The 20,324-nt window shown below is 43.8% G+C and overlaps 1 protein-coding gene across 1 annotated transcript in view; it reads right to left on the bottom strand.

The window, feature by feature from the left end:
* Positions 1-4,960, bottom strand: part of LOC149284617 (polyphosphoinositide phosphatase-like) — a 123,089-nt gene extending 118,129 nt beyond the window's left edge. Inside the window, exon 1 of the mRNA XM_089496466.1 lies at positions 2,962-4,960. Coding sequence (XP_089352592.1) covers positions 2,962-4,960 — 1,999 coding nt within the window. The remainder of the gene's footprint in view (positions 1-2,961) is intronic.
* Positions 4,961-20,324: the final 15,364 nt, after the last annotated feature.

The following is a 20,324-nucleotide window of genomic DNA, read 5'->3' as shown; positions in this document are numbered from 1 at the left end:
GGGATCTGTATCCTAACCCTGCTGCCTGCCCGGCGCCCAGACCTGCATGTCCCGGGCGTCGGGCGCTAGACCCCGAATATAGGCCGCACCCCCACTTTAAAGACTTAAAGTGGGGGAAAAAAGTGCGGCCTATATTCGGGCCAATACGGTATATATATATATATATATATATACACACACATACACACTGATTCGCATATCCACACCATCACATACACATAAATAAATTTTTTATATATATCTCACATACACACTGATTCACATATACTATTATATATTAATAATTAGGAAGCCTTGGAAACGATGTTGATTTCAGATTTAATAATATACCGTATTGGCTCGAATATAGGCCGCACTTTTTTTCCCCCACTTTAAGTCTTTAAAGTGGGGGTGCGGCCTATATTCGGGGTCTAGCACCCGACGGCCGGGACATGCAGTCCCGGGCGCCAGGCAGGCAGCAGGGTTAGGATACAGATCCCCCGCAGCGGTGCAGGGGACCTGCATCCTACTCTCGGATGTGCTCAGACAGCCTCCCCTGCCAGCACTTCCCACGGCAGCGGTGATGAGCGTGAACGACCTCCGCTGCCGGCATGTCTGCTCGATGTGCTTTAACAATCTCCCTTGTCGGGAATTCCCACGGGGGACTCCCGGCAAGGGAGATTTTTAAAGCACATCTTGCAGACGTGCCGGCAGCGGAGGTTGTTTCTGCTCGCATCGCCGCTGCCGGTGAACGTCTGCGTGAACAATCTTCCTTGCCGATACTTCCCACGGCGGAAGTGCCGGCACCAGAAGTTGAAGTGTTATGTGTAGATGTCCCCCGCCGGCCCCGCAAGACCCCGTGGAGTCTGCACCGGTAAGTCTGGTTGGTTGGTGGGGGGGGGGCAGAAACCTTTTTCATTAAAAAAAGCACCTAACTTTTAGAGTGCGGCCTATATCCGAGCCAATACGGTACATACTCCACCGTAATCATCCCCAGAGTACCTTTGTCCCTTAATTTACTAAGCCAGGCATAGATCAAATAAACACATGAAACAGCACTTGCATGTATAGTTCAACTGAATAAGACATAAAAACTAGACTTGTGCATTCGGGCGAAAATGAAAACAAACACGAAGAGTGCGTTTTCGTGTTCGTTCCGAAGACACGCCGAAGAGAAGACAGCGGCGGTAAAACGTAGGCGAAGACGAAGACACACACCACGAAGATCTTCGTGATCGTCTTCGTCTACCACTGTCCCCAGTCCCTTCCCCTTCTAACTTACCTTGGCATCGCGGCAGTTCACGGAAGTGGAAATCCGCAGGTTCGCCGTCACGGGTTACAGGGCAGTGCGAATGAGCCTATTGGTCGCCTACAGGGACCTCCTCTGGCATCAACCAAATCCGTAGGTTAAAGGGCCGTGCAAGCGACCAATAGGCTCACTCGCACGGCCCCATAACCCTTTAAGGTTAAGGAGCCTAAAGTTAAAAGTTAACCCCTAATGAAAGTTAAAAAGTTAACCCCAATGCTGCAACTTACCCGGCAGATCCCACTGGTCTCCCTGTTCTATCAGTTAAATGTCCGTATGAGCGACTTTATTGGTCGTTCGTACGGACATTTAACTGATAGAACAGGGAGACCAGTGGGATCTGCAGGGTAAGTTGCAGCATTTTGGTTTTAAAAGTCTGTACGAGCGACTCATACGGACATTTGAACTCCTGGCGCCAGAGCTGCTGCGGTACGCGTTAACCCCGTATTAACCCCTTAACCGGAAAAACGAAGAAAAACCGAACAAGAAGAATGTCCACGAATATTCACCCGAAGAGAAGACAGGAACAGGCGATTATATTCGCGGAATACGAAGATTTTTTTTCGCCCGAAGACGAACATGAGTCAACTTTGTCCCCAAACAGCCTGGCCTGTGCCATCTTTGTCCCATAAACACCCTGTGTCAGAACCAGAGACGGAGCGTAGCGCAGGATCAGGTGACAAAAAGGTTTAATGAATAAGGCAATTTAAACACACAGTCCAAACGAATAGTACAACAGTACCGTAGTCCAGCAAACAATTCCAAGGTCAAAAAAGGCAGGCAGCGCAGTCTCATAAACGTGATCACAGTTCCAATTTAAAGGGGCAAAGGCAGGTAGAAGAATCCAAGAAAGGGTAGCCAAAGGTCAATTACCAGAAAGTCAAGCAGGGAACACGAAGTCTTCAAGTAGTAGGTCAAAGGGTATCCACAAGGAACACAGCTCAACTAGAAAGCAACTAGGGTAGGATTTGCAGGGTCTTTATAGTGTGTCTGATTGGATATCCCTCCCTTGCACACCTGGTCTCCTCCCCTGCACACCTGATCCCCCTCTGGGCATACCTGGTCTCCTCCCCTGCACACCTGATCCCCCTCTGGGCACACCTGGTCATCTCTCCTGGGCAGGGTAATTAGTATGGGAGCGGTAGGCAGGCTCCTCCCCCTCCCCTCCTGAGTGGTCTCTTCTTTCTGTCCCTCTCCGGCCTCCGGGGCGTAACCACGCCCCCCCCGCCACGAGGAAAGCGCGCCCTTTTGCCAAGCGCGGTACGCGGCTAAATCGAGGCCGGGGATACGGCCTACCTCACGGACGAGTGATCGCGACGCGAGGCATCTGACACCCAGGACCAGTTCCCCGCGGTGGGGTATTACAGGCTGGGGGTAAATCTACGAGAAAAGACGGATTGTAACCATAGTTGGCCCAAAAAGGAGACATGCCGATAGATCTCTGGGTGTGATTATTATAAGCAAACTCCGCCATGGGTAACAGCTGTAACCAGTCATTCTGCTGATGCGCCACATAACACCGAAGGTATTGCTCCAGTATCTTTCTGTTTGGCCATTGGTGTTGGGATGGTAAGCAGAGGACAGGCGTCTCTTGATTTGTAATCCCCTACAGAAGGCGGACCAGAATTTGGAGGTAAATTGGACCCCTCTATTGGATAGGATCGAACGAGGCATACCATGCAGGCGGAAAATGAAATTGATAAACAGATCGGCCGTTTCCGCGGAGGTAGGTAATTTGGTGGTAGGTACGTAATGGGCCATCTTGGTCAATCTATCCACCACGCCCATGATGGTGTTGTGTCTTTGGGATGGAGGTAAGTCCACTATGAAATCTACGGTTATGTCCTGCCAGGGTCGCTCTGGAACATGAAGAGGCTGCAAGAGACCGGCGGGTGGAGAGTTACTTCCCTTGGAACAGGCACAAGTAGAACAGGAACGGATGTATTGTTGTATGTCTCTTCTCATGGTAGGCCACCAAAACGATCGAGTAGCTAGTTCTAATGTTTGTCTTTGGCCGCCATGTTCTGCCAGGGGATGATCATGAATGTAATGAAGGACGGTGTTTCGCGTCAAGGGGGGAACGTAGATTTGTTGCCCTCGGTAAAACAGTCCATTTGCAGGTTGTAAGGAGGAAGTCTCCGGGGTGTTGCCCAGAACTCGACTGTGTTCTCTAAGTTCTTCTACCACCGAAGAGTGAAGCGCCAGAAAGTGAGCTGGTGGTAGTATGGTATCTGTGGTGGGGAGTTTGGCTTCTGATTCGTACAAATGGGATAGGGCATCAGCCTTAGTGTTCTTCGTACCTGGACGATACGTGATATGCAATTGAAATCTCGTGAAGAAGAGGGCCCATCGGGCCTGTTGAGGGCATAGTCTCTTGGCTTTGCTGATGTATTCAAGGTTGCGGTGATCCGTGAACACCGTGATTGGATGAATGGCCCCCTCCAGGAGATGTCGCCACTCTTCAAGAGCCATCTTAATAGCCAGGAGTTCTCGGTTCCCAACACTATAATTGGTCTCTGCAGGAGTCAGTCGTTTAGAGAAGAATGAGATAGGATGTAAAGAGTCTTTCTCACCATCACGCTGCGACAATATGGCACCCACGGCACTTTCGGACGCATCTACTTCCAGATAGTAAGCCTTCTGAGGGTCAGGGACCATCAGGATGGGAGCCATCATAAAGCGTTGTTTCAAGGTCTCAAAAGCTTTTTGGGCTTGGGGGGTCCATGAAAACAGAGTCTTTTTCTTGGTTAAGGCGGTGATTCGTTGTACTATACGGGAGAAACTGTTGATGAATCTGCGGTAGAAGTTAGCAAAGCCTATGAACCTTTGTACTGCTTTCACGGAGGTAGGTACTGGCCATTGAAGGATGGTGGTGATTTTCCTAGGATCCATCTCGATCTTTCCGGGAGTGAGTACATACCCCAAGAACTCCACTCTATCAGTCTCAAAATTGCACTTAGACAGTTTAGCATATAGGTGGTGTTGCTGGAGACGTTGTAAAACCGCCCGGACGTGTTCTCGATGCTCTGTGAGAGTGGGAGAATAAATCAAAATGTCGTCTAAGTATACTATGACAAATGTATCCAACATGTCCCGGAAAACATTGTTCAAAAAATGCTGAAAGGTGGCAGGGGAATTGCATAAGCCGAATGGCATGACTCGATACTCATAATGGCCATATCGGGTGCGGAAAGCCGTCTTCCACTCATCCCCCTTGCGGATACGGACCAAATTATACGCTCCTAGAAGGTCGATCTTGGTATAGATCTTAGCATCTCTGAGTCGATCCATCAACTCCGGGATTAAGGGCAGTGGGTATTTGTTTTTGATAGTTATGTGGTTAAGTTCTCGATAATCCACACAGGGACGTAAGCCTCCATCTTTCTTTTCAATAAAAAATATTCCAGCTCCGGCTGGCGAGGTGGAAGGTCGAATGAAGCCTTTGTGCAGGTTTTCCTCTATGTATTCTTTGAGAGTCTTTAGTTCAGGTTCTGAGAGTGGGAATATCTTTCCAAACGGTATGGCGGCTCCTGGAAGAAGGTCGATCGGGCAGTCGTAAGGTCGATGGGGTGGAAGTCGTTCTGCCTCTTTGGGATCGAATACTTGATGCAAATCTTGGTACGGACTGGGTATCCTAGGTGCTTCTGTCCCTTCCTCTCCTTGCACTGTTGCCATAAGAGAAGACGAGAGACAATGTTGCTGACAAAACACTGACGAAAAGGTAACTTCTCCAGATGACCAACGAATGATGGGGTCATGTTGACGAAGCCACGGCAGACCCAAGATCAGGGGAAACAGAGGAGACTGAACGAGGTTGAAGCTGATAGTTTCGATATGTCCGGGACCACTGTATAATTTGATAGGAACAGTCTCTAGGGTAACAGGACCTGATGTAATGGATCTTCCATCTACTAGCTAGACGGTCAGTCGACTGGATCTTGGACGGGTGGGGATCTGAAAGGCCTGGGCCAACGTGATCTCCATAAAGCTTTCGCTGGCTCCCGAGTCAATAATAGCGGTGGTTGAAGTTTCTTTATTTTCCCACTGTAACGAGACCGAAATGGATAAATGACGGGAGGTACCACTCAGTAATACAGGAGTAAACAGGGGAGGTGTCTTACCTCTGGCTGCTAACTTGGTACAGTCACGAACGATGTGTCCTGGTTCTCCACAGTACATACATAGATTGTCTCTCCTTCTTTGAGCCTTTTCAGATTCAGATAAGGGTCCCCTCGTTAGCCCGATCTGCATGGGTTCTTCCCCTGATGCGGTTGGTGAAGGACACCCCGCTGTGGTCGTCTGTGGGCGAGTAGGGGTACGAGTGGTCCATCCTAGTACAGGGGTACGTTCCACTCTCCTTTCACGGAGTCTTCTATCCATTTGTGTTACCGTATGTATCATGGCTTCCAAGGTATTAGGGGTCTCCACTCGAGCTAGTTCATCCTTGAGGGCCTCGGCTAGGCCTAACCGAAACTGGTAAAGTAGGGCAGGTTCCTTCCAATTTAATTCGACGGATAAGCGACGGAATTCGGTGATATAATCCTCGACAGGCCTGCGACCTTGGCGTAGGTTGTGGATCGCCGCTTCGGCAGTAGCTCTGGTATGGGGATCCTCGTATAAAACGTCCATGGCTTGGCGAAATTGGACCCAAGTTTCCAATGCAGGGTGTTGAGTCTGTAGGAGATGTTGGGCCCAGGTTAGGGGGCCTCCTGAAAACAGGGAAATAGTGGTTCTCACTTTAACAAAGTCAGTTGCATAAGTTCGGGGTTTGAGTACAAATAACATTTCACATGATGTAGTGAATGCTCGGTATTTACTGCGATCTCCATTGAATCTTTCGGGTAGCGGTACTTGCGGCTCTGGAGCTGCTGCAGCACCTCCTCCTGGTTGCTCCATGGGTGGAACGGGGAGTGGACCCGCTGGGATAGGAAGGGGCCCCCCCTGTAAGGCTTGTACTTGGTTTTGTAAGTTCAATTGGTGGTCTTGTACCCCTTGTAAGGTTTGGGCAATAACGGCGATTTGCTGTGTCAAAGCTTGGATAGCTTCCATCATTCCTGCAGGCTCCATATGGCTTGCTAGTTTTGTCAGAACCAGAGACGGAGCGTAGCGCAGGATCAGGTGACAAAAAGGTTTAATGAATAAGGCAATTTAAACACACAGTCCAAACGAATAGTACAACAGTACCGTAGTCCAGCAAACAATTCCAAGGTCAAAAAAGGCAGGCAGCGCAGTCTCATAAACGTGGTCACAGTTCCAATTTAAAGGGGCAAAGGCAGGTAGAGGAATCCAAGAAAGGGTAGCCAAAGGTCAATTACCAGAAAGTCAAGCAGGGAACACGAAGTCTTCAAGTAGTAGGTCAAAGGGTATCCACAAGGAACACAGCTCAACTAGCAAGCAACTAGGGTAGGATTTGCAGGGTCTTTATAGTGTCTCTGATTGGAGATCCCTCCCTTGCACACCTGGTCTCCTACCCTGCACACCTGATCCCCCTCTGGGCATACCTGGTCTCCTCCCTTTTGCCAAGTGCGGTACGCGGGTAAATTGAGGCCGGGGATACGGCCTACCTCGCGGACGAGCGATCGCGGCGCGAGGCATCTGACACCCGGGACCAGTTCCCCGCGACGACGACTCCCGCCGCGAGGTAGGTAACGGACCCCGGTCCTGACACCCTGCCTGTGCCATCTTTGCCTCATAAACACCTTGCCTGTGCCATCCTGGTCCCCAAGGCTCAAACACCCTGCTTGTGCCATCTTTGCCTTTCCACAAATCAATTATTAATCTATGATACACACAAATACATTTACAGTCACTCACTAATTCACACAATTCATTCACACAATCAGTTATTCTCTCACTCATTCACACATATTCAATAATGCATTCTCACAAATCCATTAATTCTCACTGATTCACACAATTCATCCACATATTAATTTGTACGCTCACTCATTTAGACAGTTCATCCACACATTAATTCATTCATTCTCTCACCTATTCACACAATTCATACAGATTAATTTATACTCCTACTCATTCACACAATTCATCCACACATTCTTTCATTCTCTCACTCATTCACACAATTCACCCACATGAATTCATTCATTCTCTCACTCTATATTTATTTGAATATTCTTACTACCCCCTTTCTCACTATGCCCTCTCTCCCCTTTTCTCACTATATACCCCCTCTCCCCCACTTCTCACTATCTACCCTCTCCCCACCTTTGTATTTCACTTACCTTGCAGAAGTTCTGAGGTGGGAGAGCGAGGCATCTGTCCAAGCTAGAGGCCTCTGCGTCAATTACTGCTCCCTCGGCTCCACAAAAAGAAAAGTATGGCGTTTCAATCTGCACCCCCCTGCCAACGCCACTGATTCTGGGACAATGCATTGTCCCGGATTGAGGTTGCCCGGGACATGTGGTCACCCAAGCTAAACCCGCTTTTAGGTTTTAAAACTCACTTCTAAGGGAGATAGTACAATTCTAAATGCTCGACTATTCCTAACATATGAAACAGAAATACATGAAGTCTTACAGAAAGTTCCAAGTAGTGTACTCTGCTCATGTTACAAAATCAGATATTAATATTACATGAGTATGTTGTCCAGTTAGAGTTGCTAAGAATCTTGCATAAGAATGATCAGTTTATCCAAATGTTTGCACTCCACTGGGTCTTTACACTCCACAGGGTGCATACAAAACTGTCAAAACTCTCAATTACTTTTGTGTATACTACCTCTGTGCAGAGATGTTTGCCTACTGAAATAGCAGCACATACCTCCATTACACCTCCCTCTTTGCTTAGTGTTGCACCACAACTATTTGGGGAATGCGGGCTGACGGCAACACCTCCTGCTTTGCCCATTTTTAGGTTGGCTTTGCCACCTCCTCACCTTTTGCGGCCCCCGACCTCTTGTCCCGATGTTAGGGGTATGTTATGTGGTATGTCGGGTTCAGTAAAATGTGCCTTATGGTCTCTTCTTTAAGATACAGGAAGATTCTAGGAATGAACATCACAGATACATACCCAGTTAACCTAAAGCCCCTGTAAATCAACTTTAATAGGACATTTAATATGCCGCGCGTTGACCCTCCGTGGAGCAATCAGACAGGGCACCTGCCGCAGATCTCGGTGTTGCTGAATGCTTCCACTTTCTACACCTGTTTAAACTTATGACATGCTAAGCACGTAAATTGTCACAACAACATCAGTTGTTGTTAAAATGGATCAGAAATTGTAAATGACTATTGTAGTAGGAAATGGCTGATTTTTAATGGAATATCTTCATAGGCCTACAGAGGCCCTTTATCAGCAACCATCACTCCCATTTTCCAATGGCACATTGTGTCCGCTAATCCAAGTTTAGGCTTAAAAGGCTAATTGATCATTAGAAAACCTTTTTGCAATTATATAAAGGACAGCTAAAAATGTCCTTATTTTCCATGAAAACAGCTAAGTGACCCTAAACTTTTGAACGGTAGTGTATTGTTTATATATATTTAATGTTATTAGAAAAAAATTATTAAAAAGTTAGAAAAAAACCCTGAGTGCGTATTCATTTGGATATATATACATCTATAAACATATATATATACATATATATATACCGTATTTGCTCGATTATAAGACGACCCCCCGAAATCTGAATATCAATTTAGGAAAAAAGAAAAAGCCTGAATATAAGAAAAGGAAAAAAGTTTTACCAGTAAATGTTAATTCATATAAACTATTTTTTTAATAAAAGCTATGATTGAGAAAAATATTTTGATTTTATTTCCTTCTATTTTCCAACCTGCCCCCCCAGTTATGCACATCTGCCCCAGAAATGCCTTATACCCCCTATATGCCACTGTGCCCCATGATATGCCTTTTAACCCTCTAAATGCCACTGTGCCCCATGATATGCCATTTGACCCCCTATGTGCCACTCTGCCTCCAGAAATGCCTTATACCCCTATATGCCACTCTGGCATTTAGAGGGTTAAAAGGCATATTATGGGGTAGAGTGGCATTCGCGATTCGCGTAGACAACTTACGCTGCAGCCGGAAGGAGGTGCGGCTAGCAGCAGGGGCTGTCTGCGTCCATCGCGCAGACCTTCCCCGACTGTCAGAGAGAATTCACCGCACCGGTGCGAGGAACTCTGATCTCTGACAGCAGGGGAAGGTCTGCGCGATGGACGCAGACAACCCCCGCTGCAGCGGAGGTTGTGTACACGATTCGCGTAGTGCTCTACACGCTGCCCGGTGCTTAGTCCGGGCAGCGTGTAGAGCTCTACGTGAATTGCATAGACATCTACACGCTACCCCGGCTACATGACAGGGGACTCAGAAGCTCCGGTAAGTTTGGGGGGGGGGGGAGTGTTAAATGGGGGGCATAAGGCATTTCTGTAGGCAGAGTGCTCCGTGAAATGCCGGGGACTCAGACGCACCGGTAAGTGGGGCGGGGGACCGGAGGATCCAGGTCCCCTGCAGCTCTGCGAGGGATCTGGATCTTAGTCGTCTCATAGTCAGACCTATTTGAGGTCTGATTATAAGACGACACCGATTATAAGACGAGGGGTATTTTTCAGAGCATTTGCTCTGAAAAAAACCTCATCTTATAATTGAGCAAATACGGTATATACACACACACACATATATATATATATAAACACACACACATATATATATATATATACATACATACACACATTTACATACACATACATCTTGCACTGTTTAATTTATGAGGTTTCTGTATGCCATCTAAATCCCCCAGTTTCATCCTACATAAAAACTCTGACGGGAAGAATAGATTAAAATTGTGCGGAGTCACAGAACCATTTGTTTGCACAGCATTTGCTATTAAATATACTCTGTATTTACAAATACACATAAAGTTGTGATCAAAAGTTTGCATACCCTTGGAGAATTAGTAATATATGTACCATTTTTAAAGAAAACATGAGTGAGCAGGCAAAACACATTTCTTTTATTTCTTACAGGATTTATATTCAACTGAAGGTTATAACAGAATGGCAAAATCATAAAGCCAAACATGGCAACAAAGTCTTTTATAATAGTTGTGGTATAGCTGCCCATTCATCCTGGCAAAATGTCTCCAGGTCATGCAAAATCTTTGGTCGTCTTGCAAGAACCGCACGTTTGAGATCTCCCCAGAGTGGCTTGATGATATTAAGGTCAGGAGCCTGTGATGGCCACTCTAGAACCTTCATCTTTTTCTGCTGTAACCATTGGAGGGTCAACTTGGACTTGTGCCTAGGGTCGTGCTAAAAAGTCAAAGTGCATCACAGCTTTTGTGCAGAAGAATGCAAATTGTCTGCCAGTATTTTCTGATCTTGCCTTCCTTTTTTACAAGATTCTCTGTACCTTTAGAGCTTTCCCACCACCAAAACATCAGTGAGCCAACATCATGCTTCACAGTGGGGATGGTATTCTTTTCGCTATATGCCTTATTGACCCCTTTCTAAACATAGCCCTTATGATTGTGACCATAAAGCTCTATTTTGGTCTCCTCACTCCAAATTACAGTGCGCCAGAAGCTGTGAGGCATGTCAAGGTGTTGTCGGGCATATTGTAACCGGGCTTTCTTGTGGCATTGGCACAGTAAAGGCTTCTTTCTATGCAGCTCTTTTTTATTCAAGTATTGTCGTATTGTGCGCCTTCAAAGAACCACACCAAACTTTTTCCTAAAGCAGCCTGTATTTCTCCTGAGGTTACCTGTGGTTTTTTTGTGTCCCAAACAATTCTTCTGACAGTTGTGGCAAAAATCTTTCTCAGTCTACTTGACCTCGGCTTCGTATCAAGAGATCCCCGAATTGTCTACTTCTTTATAAGTGATTGAACAGTATTGACTGGCATTTTCAAGGCTCTGGATATATTTTTATATCCTATTCCATCTTTATAAAGTTCCATTACCTTATTATGCAGGTCTTTTGACAGTTCCTTTCTGCTCCTCATGGCTCAGTATCTAGCCTGCTCAATGCATCCACGTGAGAGCTAACAAGCTCATTGACTATTTATACACAGACACTAATTGCAATTTAAAAAGCCACAGGTGTGGGAAATTAACCTTTAATCGCCATTTTAACCCGTGTGTGTCACCTTGTGTGTTAGTAACAAGGCCAAACATTCAAGGGTATGTAGACTTTTGATCAGGGACATTGGGGTGATATCTGTTATCATTATGATTTAAAAAGGAGCCAAACAACTATGTGATAATAAATGGCTTCATATGATCACTAGTCTTAAATAAAAGACTGTTTTTTGCATGATCAATCATATTTTCCAAAATAATGACATTTCACAATTTCTGCCAGGGTATGCAAACTTTTGAGCACATCTTTATATACAGTGTATATACATATGGGTCCCTGGGGTGGAGCAATTGGAGAGCAGGGTGGGCCAATGCTCCGTTACCAGGCCACGGTCTTCCAGTCTTCCATTATCCAATTTTGATGAGCCTGTGCGAATTGTAGCCCCAGTTTCCTGTTCTTAGCTGACAGGAGCGGCACCCAGTGTGGTCTTCTGCTACTGTAGCCCATCTGCTTCAAGGTTCAACGTTTTGTGCGTTCAGAGATGGTATTCTGCCTAGCTTGGTTGTAAAGAGCGGTTATTTGAGTTATTGTTGCGTTTCTGTCATCTCGAACCAGTCTGCCCATTCTCCTCTGACCTCTGATATCAACAAGGCATTTCCGTCCACACAACTCCCGCTCACTCAATATTTTCTCTTTTTTCGGACCATTCTCTGTTAACCCTAGAAATGTTTGTGTGTGAACATCCCAGTAGATCAGCAGTTTCCCGAATACTCAGACCAGCCCGTCTAGCACCAACAACCATGCCACATTCAAAGTCACTTAAATCCCCTTTCCTCCACATTCTAATGCTCGGTTTGAACTTCAGCAAGTTGTCTTGACCACGTCTACATGCCTAAATGCATTGAGTTGCTGCCATGTGATTGGCTGATTAGCTATTTGTGTTAACAAGCAATTGAACAGGTGTACCTAATAAAGTGGGCAGTGAGTGTATGTATATATAGGCAAATTACTTTTTATAGTTTGCCAGTAAACTTTATTCCAGGTGACACGAGGTAAATTGAAAGTATGGTAAGAAATGCAGCTTTTTCTTAGGCCTGCTTAATGATTTTGTAAAGCACGAAATGTTAAGGTTTAAGGGTTCTTTTACTAAAACCTTCTACATGTGGCACACCAAAAGAACAACACAGGAGAACTTAAACCAAGTTTGCAAACAAATAATTCAACAACGCAAAGAACACAATCTGAGCCCTAGCTTTGGCAATTGCGTTTGGTCCAGAATCCAGCCACATGGGGAGAAGGCATTTGGGAAACACAAATGCGTACTCCAGTTCCCTATGCATACACTATTTACTGAAAATAGCTAATATTTGCACACCTGGGAACTCTCAGTGTTTTCACAGAGTCTCTAAGTAAAGCATTGTTACCCTCTGGGCCAATGCCCCCCCCCCAATTCCACTCCCACTCTTAACCTTTTTAGTGCTACCTGGGGCTAGCCTTGCCCTTGTCAGCTGCTGCCCATTGCATTCCTAACCATGTTCACCTCACTCTTGTGTGGCTTGCTCTGCCCCCTCACAAAGCCACTATCTCAGAAGAAAGAGAGCTCCAAGTAGCATACTAGGGGAAGTTCCCAGGTATGAATAGTTCACTTGTATGGCCTAGAACCGGAAGGCTTTTGTAATATAAGTAAAATCACCCATTGGGTGCTGTGCTGTAGAGTCATGCTACTAGTGAATGACGCCCTGTGGTGCCAGCATGAGTTGGATAAACAACACATACGGTAAGTATAGTTTCTAGCGTACTACATTGTCTTGTAGTTGAACATGTTCCCATTTCTGTTGTTATGTGGTTTTCTATGTCAATATAATGCTTAATAATTTTCTAGAGAGCTCAACATCCACTGGCCTCATTCGAGAAGTGTATGGATGGGGCAAATCTTTTTTTTTTTTTCTTTCTTACCAGAACCATAATACATTCCTGAACAAAATGTTTCTGCATTACAAAAACAACGTAATTCTTTAGTTCTATATGCTGCCATAATTTACATGAAATCAACTTTTAGGATCCATCTTGGTTTGAAATGGATTCTCTCAGGTCAGATTTTCTTTTGATGGCTAATTAGCTTACAAAAACTACAGACATCTTATTCAGCTGCCTGTCTTACTGCTGATCGGCTAAAGAGAATAATTTATTGTAATTGTACTCTGAAGTATGTCTGCTATGAATAGCACAAGGGTATTTGCAGCATGCTCACACTGTTTGGTAGGCCTCATATTATACATTTGTATTATTTGAGCCTGAGACTAGCTTAGCGCACCGACATTTTTCTTTTCTCTGCTTGCACATATGTGAGGTTGTTGGCTCCTCATCAGTCTGGTTGCAGCTTGCTGTCCCTATTGAGAGTGTGCCTTGACGTGGCGGGTGAGCTTAATTATGCTTGGCCAATTCATATAACCAAAACCTCTCATTTATATTATGTTGATATATTTGTTGCCAACTTTCTTAGGGCGAGACACGCAGACAGTTTTTGTTTTTTGGATAGATAATGTATGTACAGTTTTCTGAGACAAAGTGAATTTCATCATTTTAAGATCAAAATACATTTCATTAATGCAAACACAGCAGATAAATAAAATGAGAATTAAACAATGATAATATTAAATGAAATGAAGTGAGCAATTTTAATCTCTGTACAATTTAATCAAAATAAAAGCTGAAAATCAGAAACCATGACTGATTTTTAAACAGACCTGCACAAAGAAGAGAAACAAAGCATAGGTGAATTTAATTAGCAGACTTGGGATCTGAAGCTAAAATATTGATCACAGGGTAGAGTTACATATTCATTTTATCCTGTGTTACATAACTACAAGCAGAAGGTAGGCACTAATCCTGATCTCTGAAACGTTCAGCACTAAAGAAAAAAAAGATACTCCATAATCATTCCAGATGGGGCCATTGATTATGTCATTTAAATCAGTTTGAAACCAGGTACTTCATCATATAGGGACCTGTTGTAACATAGATCTACTTAATAAAAGTTAATTGTCTCCCCTTTCATTACACCTTAGAAAACAGGATAACCGTGATCTCTGTGGATGACCTTAACTTGGTGCCAAGAGGAAACCGCACACCTAGCAAATATGTTTTTCACCACCAAGTGTTTTTGATCTCAGTAGATATAGAACATGGTGGTCAAGAGCACAGTACCCTCAAAGGGATTTGAGCTCCATGATTAATTCAGTGATGTCAGAAGGAAGTGTATACAGAAAAACACACCACAATAAACAAATCCAAATGTGGCTACAATCTATCTAATGGAAGTTCAACCGAAAACACTTAAAAATACCATGGGGTTAATTTACAATTGTAGAATTATTTACAGATGCCTAACATGGCCTTCAAAAAGTACTTTTCGAAAACTATATAAAGCCTTGAATACACAGATAAAATAATTGAAATGACAACAGGCAAAAATAACAATTTTACATATTTATATTGCAATGTAAAAATCAAAGGGAGAGCTTCCTGGGCATCTTTGTGGGTGTCTCATTAAACCTCCCGGAACTTTTGCACCAGCCAGAGATGGAGCTAGTTTACTGGCCTCAACCAGGGCAGTCCCCTGCCAACCCTCAGGACTTACCAGCCATCTTACATGCTTGCACTGTGTGTATTCTGCGTTAAAATCTGGGACATTACATCATATGTTGGCGCGCCATTTCAGACGTGCAGCACTAGGTACAAGATACTACGGAAGCTGCCTGAGCTAGGGACAAACCTCCATAGTGTGTAAGTTGGCTAGTTACAAGAATGTTCCCATGTGGCCTACTGAGTAAGCAGCAACATGACCCCTGGTAACGCCATCCCTCTGAAACTGCAGTCTTAAGCATTGTTGGTCTAGGCCAGTAAAGGCATTGGCTGGAAGAGCGAAGAATTTTAGATATTACGCTAACAAAGCTTCCATCTAATTAACAATCCTAGACACATTTTGGCAATCTTCATACATTTAAGCATGAAAGGCATATATCAAAGTATTTCATTTACAAAATTTTAAATGAATCTTACACTTTTTATATGATTTTGTTATATGCTTTTTCTTTGGTATTGCAAAATTCAGAAGCTCCAGAAAAAATAGGGTTGCAGAGAAGAAAGCTCTATAAAACATTGTCCTAAGACTCAAAATATGTAATATGTCTAAATTTTCTAAAACTACTTTTGAAATACAATAGCAAATTATACCTTGCTTTAGTTCAACTGTGGTTAGAAAGTCGTATTTATTTGGACCAAAGATAATAACAGCCCTGTCAGGACAAACTGTACAATACAGCAGAGTTTTAGTACTAAATTTAACATAATATATAATATCTACCTCCAGTCATGGAGGTGAAACCATACAAGAAATGCTTAAATAAAGAAGTAATCCCGTACCAATGAGGCATTTAAATAACCCCCACATCTCTCTCCATAGCAGTAATTATACCATTATTATTTAAAAATGTTAAATTAATCTGTATAATAAGTTTTTTTTTATACATTATATACTGAATACTGTGTTACTGTGTGATATAAAGAGTGTTATAATTCTTGTGGTCAAATGATAATTAAGGGGACACTCCAGCCAAGTGACAGGAAAGTACTCCCATTGATTTAATTGGTCAGTACTGTACAAACTAAACAGACATATAGACAGACATATACTCCATAGAAACCCCAAGGCGCAGGCAGGTTTACCTGCAGACGATTTAGTGATGTAAATCCATTGGGGACTCCGAGAAGAGCGCGGGCTTAAACAGAGGTATTTATGAAGAATGATTAGTAAGGTCTACACCAGAAATGGCATTAAAATGCTTAATTCTAACATGAAAAAAATGTAGAGTATTCCTAATATTTTAGTCCATTTTTACAGCAAGGTGCAACTAATTGAAGTAACTTCCTATAGCCTGTTTCAAGAGCAAACTTTTGAAAAGATGAACATTGCATGCCTTTAAAATATGGCAAAAAATTGTCAAAAAGTATACTCTGCTCTAATGCCATTCATTCATTCACGCCATCTTGGTGTCTACTACAAATTTTGACAAATCCACCTTAAACTGTCATGTTTATGTACATGGCCCCCGAAGTACATCTCCTGAAAGCATATGGTGCTGCCGTGGACTGGTGGTCCTTCGGGGTTGTGCTTTTCCACATGCTGAGAGGAGCTTTGCCTTTCTATGCTGGCAATTGCTGGAGGACACAGCTACAACATATTGTGCTTGGCAGGCCTTGGTATTGCAAAACGCTGAGCAAGAACGCCATGGACATCTTGAAGCGTCTCTTGAAGAAGAACCCTAAGCGTCGCCTTGGGATGAAAGGAAACATCAGACGACATCTGTTCTTTAAAAGCATCAAGTGGGAGGACATAGAAAGCAGACGTTTAACTCCCCCATACCGGCCGAATTTACTATCAAATTTCCACCGCTACCAACTCCTCAAGACGCCATTAATTCTGAAGACCCCAGAGGACATTTCCTCTTCATCCAGTAGAAGGAGACTGTCTGGCTTTTCCTTTGTGACACCAGACTGGATGAATTGAAGGATGGACTATGCCCTGGACAAACGACTCCCGATCCCTTGTTTCCAATACCACACAATAAATGAAGGAAACAAAACACACTTTTGGTTATTGTTATTCAATTTTTTATGACTTTGGATTGTCATTTTTACAGGGAGCTGTGAGTGGGTGTGACCTCACAATACAGTTTCTGCCTTTGTGACATTATACCCCGTGATGATGTATCAGAACCAAGAGTAAAAAGTCCACTTTATGTACCTCGCAATTCCCATAATCCGTGTGATACTTCCGCGTGCTCACTGGATCAGACACCCGGAACGCCCCAAAAAACACAGCCTCAAAACAAATAAATATTATTCACCATGTCTGAGCCAGAAAATACTCCTCGAGTTAGTATACCGTCCATAGTAACCCTTTCATTCCCAGTAACACAGCCACATCCTATGAGCTGCATTATGAAGAGACCTGTCGCTATAATTAGGATTTACCTTTCACCATTATTATTAATGAGTTATGGATCCCGTCATATTCCACAGTGCTGTACAATGTGTGTTATTAATATTATTGTTATTATTTAGAAGGCGCCACAATTTATTGATTTTCATAGCGCCACCGTATTCTGCGTTTTGTACAAGGTGTGTTATTTATACGGCGCCACAATAGTCCACATCGCTGTACGATATGTCTTGCTATTTATATGGAGCCACCATATTCTGCAGCGCTGTACAATGCCTGTTATTATTAATGATTTAGATAGCACCATACTGAGCACCGCTCTAGTGTATTAATACTGATTTATATAGCACCACCATATTCAGCAGCGCTGTACAATCTGTGTTACTAATATTGATTTATAGTGTTGTCATATTCTGCAGTGATGTACAATGTGTTATTTTTTATTTATATAGCACCACCATATTCTGTAGCACTATCGTATTCCCCAGCGCTTCACAATGTGCAGGAGATGCATTCCGCCAAACGCGTCTCTTACAATGCTGAGAGAGGGAAAGCTGAGCGAATGCAAAGAGGAAGATGAAACAATCCATGCGTTTGTAAGGGGAAAATGTGTTGATTTAAAGGTAACACCCATCAAACGCATTAGCAGTAAACACGACAGCTACAACATCCACTTAATTAAAAAACACAATATCCACAGGGGAAATGAGCAGCGACACAGCAAACTATTGCACTTACAGTCACTTTTATAAGTTACACTATTACATTTTTCATGACTAAAAACAATGGGTATTTTTTTTAAGACAAAGAAAATACAGCACTGCAAATTCATGAAGATAAAAGTTTTTTTTCTTATTTTATCCAGATTTCAATGAATTACTGTAACCGAAACAGTTTTCGGCTTTTCCCTGACGTATGTATCAGTATTAATTTGCTAATATTGTAAAATTCCAATTTTAATTAGGAATTAGCTGCAACAACTAATCGATAAAATCGATAATAATCGATAATGAAAATCGTTGACAATGATTTTCATTATCGATTAGTCAAATCGATTTTTATCGATTATAAAAAGAGGTTTTGTTTAACAAATGCTCTGAAAAACTCCTCTCTTTATATAATCCGACCTCAAACAGAGATCGGATTATAAAACTAGAATCCAGTTCGCTCGCAACGCTGCAGGGGACCTGGATTCCCCTCACTGTCAGACGGTGGGTGTCCTTGCGATGCGCACAGACAACTTCCGCCTCTCCCCTCCACTTCCCGAAGTGAAGGGCAGTAACGGAGGCAGTCTGTGCACATCGTGCAGACCCCCACCGGCTGACAGAGAATCGAGGTCTCCTGCAGAGGATCATCCTCTCTGTCAGCTGGTGGGTGTCTGCACGATGTGCACAAACAGCCTCCGTTACTCCTCTTCACTTACGCTGAGGCTTCTATGAAGCTGCAGTGAAAGTGCCTGTCAGCAACGGAGGTTCACAAAACACCAGGGAGTCGGGAGAGAGGCAGAGTGGTGTTTGGGGGGGGGAGTCAGAGGGATGTATGAGAGCCATCCTCCCATACACCACTCTGCCTCCTCCCCCTCCCATACACCACTCTGCCTCTCTACCCGACTCCCTGGTGTCTTGTGAACCTCCGTTGCTGACAGGAGGCTGAGTGGTGTATGGGAGGGGGGAGGAGGCAGAGTGGTGTATGGGAGGGGGGAGGAGGCAGAGTGGTGAGAGAGGCAGAGTGGTGTATGGGTGAGTTATAGTGGTGTATGGGGGTGTAATGAATTTCAGGGAGGCAGAGTGGCATATCTGGGGGAGTTAGAGTGGTGTATGGGGGGTATAATGAATTGCAGAGTGCCATATCTGGGGGAGTTAGAGTGGTGTATGGGGGGTATAATGAATTTCAGAGTGGCATATCTGGGGGAGGCAGAGTGGTGAATCAGGGAGTATAATGAATTTCAGTGTGCTGCAGGGCATTTATGGGGGGTGGAGTGGCATATAGGGAGGTATAAGGCATAAATGGGGCCGAGTGGCATATTGGAAGTTATAAGGCATATGAGGGGGCACAGTGGCATACAGGGGGTATAAGGCATATCAATATTAGGCATATCAGGGGGGCATAAGACATATCTGGGGGTAAAAGGTATATCAGGGGGCTCAGTTGCACATAACTGGCATATAAGAAGGCATATCGGGGGCACAGTGGCATATCAGGGGGTACAGTGGAATCTCTGGCATATAGGAGGTATAAGGCATATCTGGGGGCACAGTGGCAAGCTGGGGGTCAGATGTGCATAACTGGGGGCAGTTTGGTGAATAAAAGAAAATATCAACAAGGCTTTTTTCTCATAGTTTTTATTAAATATGAAAAATAGTTAACATATGAATTAATATTTACTAATAACTTTGTATTAAAACCTAGTTTGAGAAACACTGTGTTTGGGTTCTTGTAGCTTTTATTATTATGTCAGTAAAATAAGAAGGTGAATAGAGAAATGCCATTGCGATAAAGAGATGAAAGTGTAAATTGTAAGTTTTTTTTATTATTTTAAATTTAAAAAAATTGCATTTTTTTAATCCAATTAATCGATCAATCGAAAAAATAATCAGCCAACTAATCGATTATTAAAGTAATCGTTAGTTGCAGCCCTAATTTTAATGTAACATTTTTTCTTTTAAGCAACTAGGAAGGAAAAAAAAACAGATGCTTAAATGTTACTACTTTTCTCCATCTGTGTGTAATAGTATGTTTTCAAGACACATGAAATGCTTTAGTGCATAATCTGTACTAGAGGACTGCATTGGGAGGCGGGATTACTGGGGTTGCGGGCGGGAGCGGGCGGTCAGGCACTGTACCTGTGGGTCCCGGTAATCCTGCGCAGGCCCACAAGGCTGCCTTCTCACTGCTTCCTTACAGTGTCTCCTCTCTTGCTCCGCCCAGGAACAAAAAGGAGCCACATGATGTGACGTCACTTCCTGTGACTCCACCTTATTCCTGGGCGGAACAA

The sequence above is a fragment of the Sceloporus occidentalis genome, unplaced genomic scaffold, assembly GCF_023333645.1.
Source record: "Sceloporus occidentalis isolate IW3139 unplaced genomic scaffold, rSceOcc1.0.p SCAF_90, whole genome shotgun sequence".
Lineage (NCBI taxonomy): Eukaryota > Metazoa > Chordata > Lepidosauria > Squamata > Phrynosomatidae > Sceloporus > Sceloporus occidentalis.
Note: the sequence above shows the minus strand (reverse complement) of the source record. Positions and strands in the feature narration are given on the sequence as shown.